At 54.4% G+C, this 17,487-nt stretch overlaps 2 protein-coding genes across 3 annotated transcripts; both read left to right on the forward strand.

Moving 5' to 3' along the window:
* LOC121459471 (3-galactosyl-N-acetylglucosaminide 4-alpha-L-fucosyltransferase FUT3-like) lies at positions 1-6,963 on the forward strand. 2 transcript variants are annotated; one of them, XM_041669278.1, is made up of 2 exons: positions 1-34; positions 2,673-6,963. In XM_041669278.1, the coding sequence occupies exon 2, from the start codon at positions 2,684-2,686 to the stop codon at positions 3,770-3,772; it is 1,089 nt and encodes a 362-aa protein (XP_041525212.1). In that variant the 5' UTR covers positions 1-34; positions 2,673-2,683; the 3' UTR covers positions 3,773-6,963. The 2 variants fall into 2 exon arrangements, with proteins under 2 accessions (XP_041525212.1, XP_041525213.1); XM_041669279.1 differs by lacking the exon at positions 1-34 and adding an exon at positions 2,301-2,339.
* Positions 6,964-10,923: 3,960 nt separating this feature from the next.
* On the forward strand, positions 10,924-12,105 carry LOC121459599 (3-galactosyl-N-acetylglucosaminide 4-alpha-L-fucosyltransferase FUT3-like). Its single transcript, XM_041669491.1, has one exon. It carries the CDS (start codon positions 10,924-10,926, stop codon positions 12,103-12,105), a length of 1,182 nt encoding a protein of 393 aa, XP_041525425.1.
* Positions 12,106-17,487: the final 5,382 nt, after the last annotated feature.

The raw sequence follows: 17,487 nt of genomic DNA on the forward strand, positions 1-17,487 counted from the left end.
ACCAGGTCTGGGCTGCGGCTGCTTCCTGCTCCAGGTAAGGCCATTTGGGAAGACCATTTCACCTAGCCTACTTGGGAGCACTTCTCTTGGGAGAAACCTCTTTAGCCAGTCCTTCCTCTTGTCTACCCTTAGCTGGCTTACATTTTATTCCCAGTAAAGCCGGGACTGGCCCAGGACTGATGGCCCAGAGCCAGCAGTTCATACCCACGGGCAGGGGCTTAGCAGTGGCGGGGATCTGGGTTTGTGGAGCAGGAAGTGGGTCCTTGACTTCATGCTGACCCAGGGCTGGTCTGGAAGTCATACCATCCACGGGCCATCCCAGCCCTCGCCCCGTTTGTTTTCACATGACAAAGAAGGGACGATCCCAGACGTGGGCTGTGTCCATTTGTGTCTTAAGTTGTTGCCGTTGTTTTTATTTTCTTTCTGAGGGTCTCACATAGCCCAGGCTGGCCTCAAACTCCTTACGTAACCAAGGATGACCCTAACTCTTGATTGTCCTGCCTCTGTCTCCACCATGCTTGTTTTGGGGGACAGAACCCAGGGCTCCCTGTGCTGGGTGAGCACTGCCCACAATCCCTACCCCTCATTCTCTGTTTTGTTTGGACCGAGATGGGGTCCAGGTTAGCCCGAATGCTCCACTTTCCAGCCTCAGTGTCTGGAGTGAGTGCTGGGATCAGTGTGTTGCCATGCCAGGGTGAGAATTTACGGCGATCTCCCCCCACACTGTTGGTTTTTGAGACAGGGTTTTTCTGTGTAGCCCTGGCTGTCCTGGAACTCACTCTGTAGACCAGGCTGGCCTTGATCGAACTCACTGAAGCCCACCTGCCTCTGCCTCCTGAGTGCTGGGATTAAAGGTGTGCGCCACCACCACCTGGCATTTCTACTGATACAGGAAGTCACCCTCCTTTGTCCTCTTCAGGTGGCTGTGTAAGTCGTCACTGCCTGTCCCTTAGGGCTGCCCACACCAGAACCACGTGACACTGGCGTAAAAACCAAACATTGTAATCTGAGGCACATAATCCCTCAGAGTAAAAAACAGTAGATTTGAGGGGATCCACCCAAATTCAAAGCTGGGCCAACTTGTCACGCTGCTTTCTTTCCAGACACCTTGCTGGGGCCCAGATGGGAACACCACCCACCCACCTGCCAGGGTTTACAGCGCACAAACCTCCAATTCAAATTATATATGGCAGGAAATGTCAACAAGATCACTATGGGATGGAGCACCCCCAGGACCCCATAGTGAGGGTTTGGGGCGTGGTCAGGGTGGAGCCCCACCTAGAATCCCCCCAGTGAGGGGTTGGGGCGTGGTCAGGGGTGAAGCCCCTGCCTAGAATCCCCAGTGAGGGGCTGGGGCGTGGTCAGGGGTGAAGCCCCTGCCTAGAATCCCCAGTGAGGGGTTGGGGGGTGGTCAGGGTGGAGCCCCGCCTAGAATCCCCAGTGAGGGACTGGGGCGTGGTCAGGGTGGAGCCCCACCTAGAATCCCCAGTGAGGGGTTGGGGCGTGGTCAGGATGGAGCCCTGCGGTTCAGAAATCTCTAGTTCCAAGTATCAATATTTACAGGATTTGTAATGCAGGCAGGGAGGAACCGCACAGCACCAAAGGTGGCCAAAATAGGGAGATCACAATGGGTTTGACGTTAACCCTGGGATACGTGAGGCCTTATCGGAAAAATCCAAGATATAAAGGCTGGGGAGCTGGCTGAGTCTATAAAGTACTTGCCACCCTGAAATTAGGACCTGAATTCAAATCCCCGGTGCTTATATAAAAAAGCCAGTATACACCTCAAATCCCAAGGCTGGGGAGGTGGAGAGGAACGCTGGGGTCCCAATCAGGAGAACCATCAGGACTCCGCCTCCCATCCAAGTACTAAGTATTAACCGGCCCAACCCTGCTTAGCTTCCGAGATCAGACGAGATGGGGCACGTTCAGGGTGGTATGGCCAAAGACGACTCCGTCTCTAAATAGAAGGCAGGAAACAATTGAGGAAGATGTCTGACAGGGACCTATGCAGCCCCCAACAGCCACGCTGAAAGGGCTCTGTGGGTCCCTCGTTAGAAGGCACCTATAGACCCGAACTGTCTGTGGATTGGGCTGACAACTGATAAGTGGGGGGCAGTTGGGGTAGAGGAATGCCATTCTCTGAGCCTCAGTTTCCCCTTTTGTTAGATGGACGGTTCCAGGGTGCATAGGTCAGAGACAGTATGTCTCTGAGAGCAGAGGTTTCTGAAGAGCATCATCTCCTGGGTGAATGAATGTGGGACCCTCTTCCACAGCCTCAAGCCTTACCATCTCACCCTTCCAGCCAGAATCCTGGAACCGAAACTCCAGAGACGTCTGTGAGATTTTCTGTTCGGGTCTAACTTCCCTGAAACTGGGAAGAGGTGGAACCCAGGTGGGACCAGAGTAGAGAGAAGGTCATTTCTCCAGAATTAAGAAGGAGGGGGACCCACGGGGGCAAGACCTTGGGTCTCTGGATTTTTTATTTATTTATTTATTTGGTTTTGGTTTTTTTGAGACAGGGTTTCTCTGTAGTTTTTTGGAGCCTGTCCTGGAACTAGCTCTTGTAGACCAGGCTGGTCTCGAACTCACATGAGACCCTTTTGAAAATGTCTAATGACCGTGAATAATAACGTTGGGCCTCATGTTCCTATCCTTCCCTCTCTTCCCAGGTCCCCAGGCCATGGATATGCCCCGAGCAGTAAAGACGCAGTGTCCCTGGCGCCCATGCCTCTTCGGCCTGCTCCTGCAGCTCCTCTTTGCTCTGGGTTTCTTCTCCTACACCCGAGTGTCCTATGACCAACCTGGACCCCCAGCTCCTGATCGCTCCCCAGGACCAGCCTCCACCCCGACTCCCCCTGCCCCCAAACCCCTCCTCATCTTACTATGGACATGGCCCTTCCACACACCAGTGGCTCTGTCGCCCTGTTCCAAGATGCTCCCGGGCACCGTCGACTGCCAGCTGACCGCCAACAGGAGCTTGTACCCCCAAGCAGACGCGGTCATCGTCCACCACCGCGAAGTCAGCGCCAACCCCGGGTCACAACTGCCACCTCAGCCGAGACCACCAGGCCAGCGCTGGGTGTGGTTCAGCTTGGAGTCGCCCAGCCATTGCAGCCATCTGTCAGCCCTGGATGGTTACTTCAACCTCACCATGTCCTATCGCAGTGACTCTGACATCTTCACGCCCTATGGCTGGCTGGAGCCGTGGCCAGAGCCTCCAGGCCAAATCCAGGTCAACCTGTCTGCCAAGACTGACCTAGTGGCCTGGGCTGTGTCCAACTGGAACTCCAAGTCGGCCCGGGTGCAGTACTATGAGAACCTTAAGAGTCACCTCCGTGTCGATGTGTATGGCCGAGGGCATAAACCGCTTCCCCAAGGCAACATGACAGAGACACTGGCCAGATACAAGTTTTACCTGGCGTTTGAAAACTCCCTTCACCCAGATTACATCACAGAGAAGCTGTGGAGGAATGCTCTGGAAGCCTGGGCCGTGCCTGTGGTCCTGGGGCCCAGCAGGAAGAACTATGAACGGTTCCTGCCCCCTGATGCCTTCATCCACGTGGATGACTTCAAGAGCCCAGGGGACCTGGCTCGGTACCTGCAGGAGCTGGACAGGGATAGCCTGAGCTACCAGCGTTACTTTCGCTGGAGGAAGACGCTCAGGCCTCGCTTGGGGAGCATGGCCCTGGCCTTCTGCAAGGCGTGCAGGCAGCTGCAATGGGACCAGAAGTACCAGACGGTCCCCAGTGTGGCCTCTTGGTTCCACTGAGGTGGCTGGCCAGAGTCCTGCAGGCAGTGTCCAACCCAAAGTCACTGTCTGTAGCACCTACGTGACAGACACCCCCCTTTACCTGGGACCCCTTAATGGGCACCTTAGCTTCTCAGAACCTTGGTTTTGGGGTCTTCATCTAGAACTTTGTCCACTGTGGGTGTGGGTAGCTAGAAGCCTGAGCCATAGGAAGAGAACCTGCTGCTGACACACTCCGCTCTAGGCCACGACTTCCCAGGTCCCGCCCACTCGTGGGTAGGGGGTCTGCCCCAATTGCTTGCTGTGTTTATGAAGCAGCTATCCCTGTGGCTGCTGTGGGTGTGGAACGGACACAGCCATCTACATGAGACCTTATTCTATGAGTCTCACTCAGGGTGGGAGTTGGTGTGATCAGGAGCCTCAGCCCTGTGGGTGGCCCTGTGTGGCTCCTCAGCCTGGCTGCAGAGCTGAGGCTGTGGAGACGCTCTGTTTACGTTTCCATCTCTGGTAGGTTCCACCCTGCTCTGCGGCTGGCATGCTGGAAGTGGGTGGGAGACAGGACGCCAAGGTCCCCGCGGGCCTGGGTGGGAGCTGCTTCCCTGAACACAGGGACACACACCCACCTGGGCAAGGGAGCCCTGGGGAGCACAGCTTTGGACTCCCAGACCAACTCTGAGGCTTCATAGTCTGACCACACTGGGGAAACTGAGGCCAGGAACAATCACTACCAGTTACTGGGTTCCACGGCACATGGTGGTTCTGGCCTTTCAGCCACCACTAGCTGATTCAGATGAAACGGAATGGGAAATCCATCTCCTCACTCCTGGTGTCTCTGGAAGCTGGGGTGCTGGACAGAGCTCAGGGGCAGGTGTCTGAGTCTAACCTTGGTTCTGGGGTCTTTATCAAGAACTTTTTCTCCAATAGAGAACACCCGTAGGCTGGGGCCAGCACCACGTCCTGCAGGGCAGCGGGAGGTCTTGCTGCAAATATCTGGGTGAAGAGGGGTGCCCCTTGGAGCCCCCACTCTGGAGCACGGGGCAGAGGTGTATCTTCATCCCACTGACCACTGTGGAAGCTGGACAGGGACAGAATTCCCTAAACGCCAACCTGAGAGTCTGTAGATGCCATGGTCATAGCAAGCTGGGATCAAAGTGTCCTCACCCTTTGTGGTACCCACAGAACCTCATCTCTGGGAACACAATACTGCTTGGCACCCTTCAGGCCTTCCGAGGGTCAATGTGACACCAAGGCAAAGACACTTGCACCCCAGGCCATGGTACCCCTGTTCTTCCACACCCAGCCAAGGTTTTAGGGTACAGGATCTGGGTCCTTGGGGACCCAGCTGTGCCCAGTAGATGCCAGCTTGGACTGGATGGGGGCTGACACCCATCCCAGACCTGTCCCCTGCCGGTGGAAGGAGACAGTCAGTGCCATGGGGTCCGGGGTGCACTCAGACAGCGGCAGAACGGTCCTGGCCTCCACTCGTGGGCCCCAACCCGTATCTGTCACAAGTGGCTCGAATGAGCACAGGAAAGGACGACATCACTGTCCCCTCAACTTATTTTCTCTGTAGGGGTTTGGTTCGAGAGTCTCGGGTGAGTCTAGAACTCGAGACATGGCCAAGCTTGGTCTCAAACCCCTGATCCTTGCGCGCCTCCCGAATGCTTAGATGACAGGCCTGTGCCAGCCCACACCGGTGCCACTACACCCAGCCTCAGCTTTCGCTGTCCTCTGCCTTTGTGGTCTCTAGCGTGTGCAATCCGCGCATGCACGCATGCCAGTCCCTGCTGGGGTAGAAGCCAATGGCATTGCCTTTGGGGAATAGGGTCTCTGGCTGCACCTGGTGCGCTCTCCTTCCGGGATGCTGGGTTTCCTGGAGCTCCTCAGTCCCCGGATCCCGTCATTTCCAGGTCCCCAGCCTCCTGCAGCTTTTCACGTGGGCCCTTAAGATCCAAGTCAGGTCCTCGTGCTCGCAAAGCAGATGCGGCACGCACTGGGGCACCGTCCCAGCCTTCTGGTCTCCCTTTTCTCCCAGGACACTAGGAAGCCTCCCACGTCCGCCATCGGGCGAGGCCTGCAGGCAAGTGCACATGGGTATGGCGGCACTGTCTGCCACGCCCAGGAAGGAAACCCACATGCACGTGGACGTGGGCTTGCACGTGCACTCACCCCCTGCACATGCATTGCCTGTCTGTGCTGACACTGCCGGCCTGAGAAATTCTCAAAGATCTGCAGCTTCGAATTTATCGTTCAGCCTGCGGAGGATCTAGAGAGACAGATGGTTCAGGGGTGAGGGATCCCCACATCGCACCCTACCCCCACCCTGCTGCAGTGCGCACGTGCCCTTAGGGCCATGCCTAGACCCCTGCCCCCAGTGGGCTCTTCACCCTCCCATCCCGGATGTTGACCTCCCTGTATCTGGGCCCCATTGCCCCTTCCCTCTCTCCAGATCCGTCTAGTTGGGCACAGTGTGCCCGCTCTATTTCACTTTTGTAGAAATAAAGGGACCCAGTAGCACGTGTCCCTCACCCTGACACTTGAAAATTTGAGGCAGGAGAATTGGGAATTGGGGGAAGTTTGCCAAGGGCAGTTTGGAATGGAGCGACCTTTTGTGTTTTGTTTTTAATCCTCCAAAAAAAGTTGAGTCAGGCGGATCTCCATGAGCTCAAGTCCAGCCAGGTCTACACAGTGAGTTCCAGGTCAGTCGAGCTACAAAAATAAAGAAACCCTGTTTTAAAAAAGAAAAAAAGAAGACATGTGGGGCCTCCAGGTGGCTCGGTGGGCCAAGACACTTAAGGCAGGGTAGCCCAGGCTAACCTGGAACTCTCTCTGTAGCCCAGGCTGGCCTCTGCCTCCCGAGTGCTGGCAGTAGAGGTGTGTGCCGTGTGCCAGCACACCAACACTTGCTGAAGTCTAGCCTTGACTACTGACAGATACCATGTGCCTTAGGTGTTGCTGTAACAACACCATGGCCATAGCGACTCTTATAAAAACAAACATGTAGTTGGGGCTGGTTTACAGTTCAGAGACCGAGTCCATTGTCATGGTGATGAAGGGACACACAGCAGAAGTGCCGCTGGCGCTGGCACTGAGAGACAGAAAAGGCAAGTGCGTGCCTCTGTGTGTGTGTGTGTGTGTGTGTGTGTGTGTGTGTGAGAGAGAGAGAGAGAGAGAGAGAGAGAGCGCGAGCGTGTGAGTGCGGGTGCGTGTGTGTGTGTGTGTGTGTGTGTGAGAGAGAGAGAGAGAGAGAGAGAGAGAGAGAGAGAGCGCGAGCGTGTGAGTGCGGGTGCATGTGTGTGTGTGTCTGGTGAGAGTGTGAGTACGTGTGCGTGCGTACACGGTGCGCATACATGTGCGGGTGCATGTGCGTGTGTGTGTGTGTGTGTGTGTGAGAGAGAGAGAGCGCGAGCGTGTGAGTGCGGGTGCATGTGTGTGTGTATGTGTGTGTGTGTGTGAGAGAGAGAGAGAGAGCGCGAGCGTGTGAGTGCGGGTGCGTGTGTGTGTGTGTGTGTGTGTGAGAGAGAGAGAGAGAGAGAGAGAGAGAGAGAGAGAGCGTGTGAGTGCGGGTGCATGTGTGTGTGTGTCTGGTGAGAGTGTGAGTACGTGTGCGTGCGTACACGGTGCGCATACATGTGCGGGTGCATGTGCGTGTGTGTGTGTGTGTGAGGGAGAGAGTTCGCGTGCGTGTGCGAGTGCGGGGTGTGTGTGTGTGTGGTGGTGTCAGGTGGTGGCGCACATCTGTCACACACACACACCCCACACTTGAGGAGGATCTGTAGTTCAAGCCTGCCCCACAGAGCCGACCTGGCAAAGTTAATATATCAGGGGCTGGGTACTCATAATGCTCCTGCAGAGGACTTGTGTTTGGTCCCAGCACAGACAGCTGCCCATAACTCCAGAGACCCAAAAGCTTTGTGATCCGTGGGTTCCCATGATCACGTGCACACACCAGTGAAGGCACGTGCACGCAAAAAAAATTTTTTTTTTTTTGGTTTTTCGAGACAGGGTTTCTCTGTGGTTTTGAAGCCTGTCCTGGAACTAGCTCTTGTAGACCAGGCTGGTCTCGAACTCACAGAGATCTGCCAGCCTCTGCCTCCCGAGTGCTGGGAACGCAAAATTTTTTAAAGGCAAAAATTCCATATCCATAAGAATGAGGGTTCACCATGTGAGTAACTTAAGAGTAGCCTACCACAGAACCCTGTGTGGGCCTAGAGGCATGGTCAGGGTCGAACCCCGACCAGAATTCCCCAGTGAGGGGCTGGGGGCGTGGTCAGGGTGGAGCCCCTCCCTAGAATCCCCCAGTGAGGGGCTGGAGGAGGGGCTCAGCCCCCCATTACTTGCCCCAAACCCTGGGTTCCATCCCTGACAGAAGGAAAGGACAGCTTTAGGAAGGAGATGGCAATGAGGTTGCTACCAGCAGCCGTCCCTGGCTGGCTGTCACAAGAACGTTCTCCTCTCCCCAGTTGCACCACAGTTCACCAGGCCCACGATATTCCCACGTGTGAGCCATGGAGAAAGTTATTTACCTGTAAGTGCACACGCCTTTGGGTTTTTTTTAAGTATGTTTATTTATTGTGTGCATGTGTCTGTTCATTTATGTGTGTATTTTTTTTTGTTTTGCTTTGTTTTTTTTTTTTGAGACAGGGTTTCCCTGTGTAAAATCGTAGCTGTAGTTGTAGACCAGGCTGGCCTTGAACTCCTCGAACTCTGCTTCCCGAGTGTTGGGATTAAAGGCGTGCGCCACCACCGCCCAGCTGTGTGTGTGCATTTGTATGTGTTTGCGTGTGTGTATTTGTGTGTACTGGTGTATGAGTGTGTGATTGTATATGTATGTGTAAGCGTGTATGTGTGTGTGTTTGTGCACCTGTATATAAGTATGTATTGTGTATGCATACACACACATGGAGGGCAGAGTCAGCTGTTGGTTCTCTTCTCCCCCCCACCCCCCCGCGTGGATCCAAAGGATCACCCTCTCTCCCCAGGCTCAGGTTCTGCATTTTTATGCTCTAGAAAACGTCTCTAGGTGATAGTTTCCTTTGTTAGAATAAACCGGCTCATACAAAACCAGCAAAATTTGGTTTTATGGGGAAGCATTTTGAGTTTGTGAAGTTTCAATTTTTAATTAAAAAAATTTTTTTTTCAACACGAGGCTCTGATTGTGGGGGGGTGCACATGGTTTGTCCTGTACTTGGGAGCCCAAGGCAAGAAGAATAGGAGTTCAAGGCCATCCTGGGCTACCAGGCAGTTTGGCATGATGGTGGGCCTAAAATCCCAATATTCAGGAGGCAGAGGCAGGCGGATCTCTGTGAGTTTGAGACCAGCCTGGTAGAGTTACAAAGTAAGTTCCAGGACTGGCTATCTAGCTACTGAGAAACTCTGTCTCGAAAAACTAAATAAATAAATAAGTAAAAATAAAAAGAGAGAAAGAAAAGACAGAAAATGCCCTGGGCTACGTGGCATGGCAGGTCAACTACAGTTAGTCAATCAGTCTTTGTAGAGAGTGAGGCTAAGCCAGCTCGCTGCTCCTGCCCCACACAGGATCCAAAGACAGAAACCAGGCTCCAGTATCATCCACCCTCCACCGGCAACTTCTTGCTAATAAGGGTGTGACATCATTCCCTCTTTTCTTCCTCTTTTCCCTGGTTTTTAAAATTGGTTTCCCAGTTGTCTTTGAGTCTGGGTCTGGCCTCCAACCCACTCTGTAGCTAAGGATGCTTTTGGGTCAGATCTATGTACTGCCATTACAAATGCTGGGTGCGGTGTGCCACCTTGGGGGTTGTGGGTTTGTCCTCATCGTGCTGTGGTGTGTGGGGTGCTGAGGTTTGGACTCAGGATGCTTGCCCACGCGCAACAACTGCTCCACAAGTCCCCTGCTGCAATTCTGGGTTTGGGGTTTGGCAATTATATTTCTTCTTTTCTGTTTAAAGATTCGTTTGCTCCACCCGCATTGGTGTTTTGTCTGCATTTATGTCTCTGTTGGATCCCCTGGAGCTGGAGTTACAAAAAACTGTGAGCTGCCGTGTGGGTGCCGGAAACGGAACCCGGATCCTCTGGAAGAGCCGTCGTGCTCTTGGCCACTGAGCCACATCTCCAGCCCACCAGGCAATCCACATATCATATGACTAGGAGGAAGTAATACAGGTTGGCTTTTCTAGAAAATAGGGTTCAGTCTTGCACCTCTGGAGGTCCCCAGGGAACGCAGGCCTACCCTCGCAGCTCCCTCTCTGTGGACGATGTCCCGATGTCCCCGCTGGAAGACATCCGCATTCAGGAAGTCTCAGGTCACTCTGGTTTGGGTTTAAGCCCTGGATATGTGAGCAGTCCCCATGGCCAGAGATGTTTCATTCTCTGGAACGCTGGGTCTGAGGAGCTGGGAATGGACCCAGGGCTCCTTGAAAGCTCTGTGAACTCTCTGCCCACTGAGCCCCACCCCCAGGGTCGGCCCAAGATGGGCCACTTCAAGTCTGTTCTGGCCATAGGCCTGTTCACACTTGCAGCATTAGTGACATGCATCAGCAATGTGCAGCCAGCCCTCGGTGCCGGGAGAGAGCCAGCAGCAGCGAGGGGTCTTGATGCATGTCTATAGCACCCAGGGTTTTAAAAACTCTATTGCACAAGGATCAAAAAATATAATATTCTTGCTTTTACTTCTAAATGTTTTTCAGAACACAATGAAAGCATAAGAATTTCTTGATTCTGCTTTTAGAGACAGGGTTTTACTCTATAGTCCAGGTGAGCCTGGAACTCACTCTGTGGACCAGAGGTTGGTCTGCCTCTGCCTCTCAGGTGCTGGAAATATACAGGTGTCCACACCACATCCAACCAAGTGCCATTCTAAGAGACAGAAAACTGAGGCAAACGTCATATTAAGCTACATACAAATATGGAGGCTAGCCTGGGCTACAAGATACCTTGACTGAAACATTTTTTAAAAAATGTAGTGTTGGACATGGTGGCACATGCCTGTCATCCCAGCACTCGGGAGGCAGAGGCAGGTGGATCTCTGTGAGTTTGAGGACAGCCTGGTCTATAGAGCGAGCTCCAGGACAGTCAGGGCTGCACAGAGAAACCCTGTCTCGAAAAAAAAATTGTGGAGTGATTAACTTGACCATTTTCCACAGAGATGACCCGTGACTTACTCTGCCTTCCCTCTCTTCCCAGGTCCCCAGGCCATGGATATGCCCCGAGCAGTAAAGACGCAGTGTCCCTGGCGCCCATGCCTCTTCGGCCTGCTGCTGCAGCTCCTCTTTGCTCTAGGTTTCTTCTCCTACACCCGAGTGTCCTATGACCAACCTGGACCCCCAGCTCCTGGTCGCTCCCCAGGACCAGCCTCCACCCCGACTCCCCCTGCCCCCAGACCCCTCCTCATCTTACTGTGGACATGGCCCTTCCACACACCAGTGGCTCTGTCACCCTGTTCCAAGATGCTCCCGGGCACCGTCGACTGCCAGCTGACCGCCAACAGGAGCTTGTACCCCCAAGCAGACGCGGTCATCGTCCACCACCGCGAAGTCAGCGCCAACCCTGGGTCACAGCTGCCACCTCAGCCGAGACCACCAGGCCAGCGCTGGGTGTGGTTCAGCTTGGAGTCGCCCAGCCATTGCAGCCATCTGTCAGCCCTGGATGGTTACTTCAACCTCACCATGTCCTATCGCAGTGACTCTGACATCTTCACGCCCTATGGCTGGCTGGAGCCGTGGCCGGAGCCTCCAGGCCAAATCCAGGTCAACCTGTCTGCCAAGACTGACCTAGTGGCCTGGGCTGTGTCCAACTGGAACTCCAAGTCGGCCCGGGTGCAGTACTATGAGAACCTTAAGAGTCACCTCCGTGTCGATGTGTATGGCCGAGGGCATAAACCGCTTCCCCAAGGCAACATGATAGAGACACTGGCCAGATACAAGTTTTACCTGGCGTTTGAAAACTCCCTCCACCCAGATTACATCACAGAGAAGCTGTGGAGGAATGCTCTGGAAGCCTGGGCCGTGCCTGTGGTCCTGGGGCCCAGCAGGGAGAACTATGAACGGTTCCTGCCCCCTGACGCCTTCATCCACGTGGATGACTTCAAGAGCCCAGGGGACCTGGCTCGGTACCTGCAGGAGCTGGACAGGGATAGCCTGAGCTACCAGCGTTACTTTCGCTGGAGGAAGACGCTCAGGCCTTGCCTGTGGAGCATGGCCCTGGCCTTTTGCAAGGCGTGCAGGCAGCTGCAATGGGACCAGAGGTACCAGATGGTCCCCAGTGTGGTGGCTGGCCAGAGTCTTGCAGGTGGTGTCCCACCCAAAAGTCAGCGACTGTGGCCCCTGGGTGACAGGCACCTTGTGCTGGCTAGTTTATTTCAACTTGATAGAAGCTAGAGTCACATGGGTAGACGGGGCCCGCAATTGAGAGAATGTCACCACCAGACTGTCCTGTGTTTTCTCAATTAGTGATTGACGGGGAGGACTCAACCCACTGTGGGCGGTGCCATCCCCAGGCTGGTGGTCCTGGGTTCTATAAGAAAGCAGGTTGAGCAAGCCAGTGAGTAGCACCCTCCACGGCCTCTGCATCAGCTGATTCCCTGGATGATGGAGTGTCACTGAGACGTGTAAGCTGAAGTAACCCTTCCCTCCAGATTGCTGGCCCCCTACAGTGTTCACCGCAGCTGCAGACAGTCTGACTAAGAATACGTGGTCCTCGCACACACACACTCCGTTCCAGCCACTGACTCCCCAGGGTCCCTCCCAGCCTCGCACTGGTGGGTGGGGGTCTGCCTCAGTTGCTTGTGGTGCATACGACACTGCTATCCCTGCGGCATTGGCGGTGTGGCACTATCACAGATGTCCAGATGGGACCGTTGAAAGAACTGACTTGAGACTTTATTCTGTGACTCTCATCCTGGGTGACGGTGTCCTTTCCCTGGTGATGGTCAGACAATGCGTGGGGATAACTGTGGCTTTTCACTCTAGAGGAGAGGGGACTGGGGGCCATCATAGACATTGTAAACACTATTACACACAGAGGGGTCTGAGTTCAGATCCCCAGCACCCATGTAAAATGCCATGAACCCCTGTGCTGGGAGTTGGAGACAAGACGGTCCCCGGTGCTCACTGGTCAGTGAGTCCTGCTGAACCAGCAGCTGCACTGTTAGTGAGACACCCTGCCTCAAAACACACGGGGGAGAGCTTCATCGCCTCCACACACGCGGGGGAGAGCCTCATGGCCTCCACACACACGGGGGAGAGCCTCATGGCCTCCACACACACAGGGGAGAGCCTCATGGCCTCCACACACACGGGGAAGAGCCGCATCACCTCCACACACATGGGGGAGAGCCTCATGGCCTCCACACACACGGGGAAGAGCCGCATCACCTCCACACACATGGGGGAGAGCCTCATGGCCTCCACACACATAGGGGAGAGCCTCATGGCCTCCACACACATGGGGGAGAGCCTCATGGCCTCCGCACACACGGGGAAGAGTCGCATCACCTCCACACACATAGGGGAGAGCCGCATCACCTCCACACACATGGGGGAGAGCTTCATGGCCTCCACACACATGGGGGAGAGCTTCATGGCCTCCACACACAGGGGGGAGAGCTTCATGGCCTCCAGACACACGGGGGAGAGACTCATGACCTACATGTATGTGTCCATGCATAAGACTGGTCAGTCAGCTGCCAGCTTTGCCACCTCTCAAGGCTGATGTCCCCTTGGTGAATTCCAGGAAGATGCATAGGTCAGGCTGAGATGGCATGGGTGAGGGGACAGGCTGCCTCACACACTAGGTGAACGATGTGGCCAAGGTGTTCGGGCAGGAAAGCAGATGAGACACGAAGGTCAGGCCTGTGTGTCCACCTTCAGGGAGGAAGTGCACAGGACTTCAAAGAACGGGGTACCCAGTCAGCTGGGAGCAATCGAGTAAAGCTCTCTTCAGCATCTGGGAGGCAGAGGCAGGATGACAAGGACTTCACAGAGAGCTGGAGGCTATCCTGGGTTCCCGGAGACTGCTGCCAATGTGACACAAGGTGGGAACTAGTGTGATCGGGAGGCTCAGCCCTGTGGGTGGCCCTGTGTGGCTCCTCAGCCTGGGTGCAGAGCTGAGGCTGCGGAGACGCTCTGTTTACGTTTCCATCTCCAGTAGGTTCCACCCTGCTCTGCGGCTGGCATGCTGGAAGTGGGTGGGAGACAGGACGCCAAGGTCCCCGCGGGCCTGGGTGGGAGCTGCTTCCCTGAACACAGGGACACACACCCACCTGGGCAAGGGAGCCTTGGGGAGCACAGCTTTGGACTCCCAGACCAACTCTGAGGCTCCATAGTCTGACCACACTGGGGAAACTGAGGCCAGGAACAATCACTACCAGTTACTGGGTTCCACGGCACATGGTGGTTCTGGCCTTTCAGCCACCACTAGCTGATTCAGATGAAAGGGAATGGGAAATTCATCTCCTCACTCCTGGTGTCTCTGGAAGCTGGGGTGCTGGACAGAGCTCAGGGGCAGGTGTCTGAGTCTAACCTTGGTTCTGGGGTCTTTAGAACTTTTTCTCCAATAGAGAATACCCATGGGCTGGGGCCAGCACCATGTCCTGCAGGGCACCAGGAAGTCTTGCTGAAATTATCTGGGTGAATATGGGTGCCCCTGAGATTCCCCACTCTGGTGCCTGGGTCAGGGGTGCATCTGTCTTCCATTGGAAGCTGGACAGGGACAGACATTCCCTAAACCCCCAACCTGAGAGTCTGAAGATGCCAGGGTCATGGCAACCTGAGAGTAAAGTGACTTTGCTCTTTTCTGGGCAGTAATTCCCTCCCAGATGAAACAATCCATCCTGCAGGGAGGCTCCCCGAAATGGAACATAAACAAAACAGCTTCAGGGTGTCCCTGAAACCCACCAGTTTCACCAGGCCCCTCCTCACCAGAGTGAGCAATAAAAGCTGCGAGTCATCTCCTCGGGAAGCTGAGCTGCCTGGAGGAGGCTCAGAGCAGCTGAGGTGTCTGCAAAGGATGCTCTCCAGCCTGTTGTGGCCTGCAGGCTGTGTGGTGTGTTCCAAGTGTCTAACTCTGTGAGCTGTCACCCACGCTGGGGTGTCCTTGGGGGTACAGCTGTCTCTCCTCACCCACAGGCCTGTCAGTGACCCCAGTAAAGCTCACAGTCCACCAAGTGGGACTTGGGTGGTGTCTGTACTCTGTCTGCTGTGGGCTCTCTACCTGGTGAGTGGCCCTGAGTGCTGCACCTCCTCGGGAAAAGTCTTTCTGGTCACACAACATTGGCACCTGACGAGGTTCTGCCACACCAGAACCAAAGATGAGTTGAGGAGGAGTGAGTGCATGGTCCAGGATGTGGGTGGCAAGGCATTCTGCTGAGGTCCGTCAGCCTGAGAGGTGGACATGGCGGAGGAGACTCTGAGAGAGCTGTCCTCCTCTGGGTTCTGTATGTTGGTGTGCTGTGGTGGCGGCTGCATGGTTTTTCCTGTGGGTAGTGAGATGTAGACCTGAGGCTGAACCACCATGATCAGGAGTGTCTGCAGGAGGAATCCCAGCATGACAGACAAGTCTTCCTCTGGGTGGCATGAGGTGGCGGCCTACTTGATGAGTGAGGTTCTCCACAGGAATACGGAGATGCCCTGAAGACACTTCAAGGTTTAGAGGCCATTTTGTAGTCCTAAGATTAGCACAGGAGGGTCAGGCTCGGCAGCGGCAGCAGGGCGCCAGGTTGCTATTATAAGTGCCAGAAATGCACCTCGGGCCGAAATGGCGCCAAGTGGGAAATCGTTTGTGTAAAGGACCAGTTGCAGCAAGGGAGATGCAGCAGCATTCTCTGTTAGCCCCGGACCTGGCAAGTGCATTACATGAAGGAGAGGATGAGATGGAGGTGACGATGCTCACAGCTTCTTATGGCTTAGCAGACAGAAGGGAAAGAGCACAAGTCAGACCCATGCTCAAAGTCCCTTCCTGGGATCCTTGGAAGCTGTGTGGAGATGCAGAATGAGGAGAACATGGAAAAAGCACCAGAAGACACCCTTTAACAGAAAAACAGGGGAAGCCTGTCATCCAGTGTGCAGATGGGGCGTCAACCACAGTCCAGAAGCTTCGGTGACCAGGGAAAGCTCAGCATCTCCACTGGAAGACTCTGTGGCAGCCTGACCACGGGCCGCAGGAGAGGATGGACCGCTCTGACTGTGGTGTGGACAGGGAAACTGAGTCATATGACTTCCCCTTAAGGCAAAGGCTGCCTTGAGCCATTGTGAGGGAATTAATTAGTCCCAGATGGACTGGCTTTTTAGATCCTTAGAAACACCTGAACTGGAGTCCCCACAAATATCAGGGGAGCATAGAGCAGGGGCAGACGCTATTGAGGGAACCAGGGACAAGAGGAGCTGTGTTTGAACTGTGTTCACAGTGGGGACCTCGGAGCCCATTTGCAGCTTTAGTGGCTTTGCTGAGCCAGACGGGGGAGCAATGTCTTTATAGAGGAGGGAAGGCTTTGACAGCTCTCAGTGACTCACTAGCAGGTAAAGAGCATCTGCATATTGAGAGCAGTCTAGCAGAGATGCGAAAATGGTAATGCCGAGGAAGGTCTGTCCTGTGTCTGCTGGAGCTCCTACGGAAGAACTGAGAGACAGAGCAACACTGTGTGCTGAGGAGCCTCTGGAAGGCTTGCGGAAGACATTCTGATAGGACCACACGGGTTAAGACAATTAAGCTATGTCCACTGTGCCAACCTGTGCCAGCCTTGGGGGACAGCAGAGCCTTAGTCCCCTTGGCCCTGGGCAGATGTGAGTGGATTCAGTCAGGCCCTCCTCAGCTCAACAGACGGATAAATGCAGGGAGGCTCCAGAACACAAAGGCTCAGAGAACAGCCGAGGTCTGTGCCATATTAGTTCTTGTTCCACTTTAGAATCTCCTCAGATGTGAGCTCCCGGGGTCACCTGACACTGCTGATAACAGATGATGGGAATTCGATGGCACCTCACTGAGTTTCTGCTTGTGACCCCACTGTTTATTATGGGACTTTGTGGTGTCCTACTCATCCTGGACACGGCTATCATAGGAGCCATAACAGCAACCCGAATGTCTTGTGGACTTGGAAAACCATCGCAGAGACACCCAGGGTTAATGGTGCCTCTGCCTGTCTCACAGTCCTGCCAGGGCTCGGTTAACTGGAAGGAAAAATGCTCTTTAAGAGAATAGCTAAGAATTTAAATCCAGAAAGCACCCTCTACGGGTGGAATGAGATGTTCCCTGAAGTAAGGTTCCTGAATGGAGACCCCTGTTGTGGAATAATCTTTTTGTACACTATGAAGATTTGCCACTCATATTGGTTTAATAAAAAGCTGAACAGCCAATAGCTAGACAGGCTCTTCTGGGCAGGGGACACTGGGAAGAGAAAGGGCAGAGATTCAGGCAGTCAACAGCCAGAAGGAGAGGAAGCAGCAAGGGCAGTACAGAGTAAAGGTAATAAAGCCAGGAGACAGCAGATTGGTAAAAATGGGTTCAGTTATAAGAGCTAGTTAGTAAGAAGCCTGAGTTATTGGACAAGCTTTTATAATTAATAAGAAGTCCCTGTGTGGTTATTTGGGGGCTGACGGGTGGAACAAAAGGATCTGCCTGCAGACCCCAGTGCTGGGGGCTCCCTCCCTGTGAGCTGTTGGCCTGGAAAGACCCCAAGGTCCCACAAACATCAAGGCTGTGGCTGCTGCCCTTGCTTTTATGCCAGGACTAGATGGTGAGACACACTGTGCCTACCAGACAGGACT

Source organism: Microtus oregoni, unplaced genomic scaffold, assembly GCF_018167655.1.
Source record: "Microtus oregoni isolate MIOR12 unplaced genomic scaffold, Mior012 000019F_ref0000042, whole genome shotgun sequence".
NCBI classification, from domain to species: Eukaryota; Metazoa; Chordata; class Mammalia; order Rodentia; family Cricetidae; genus Microtus; species Microtus oregoni.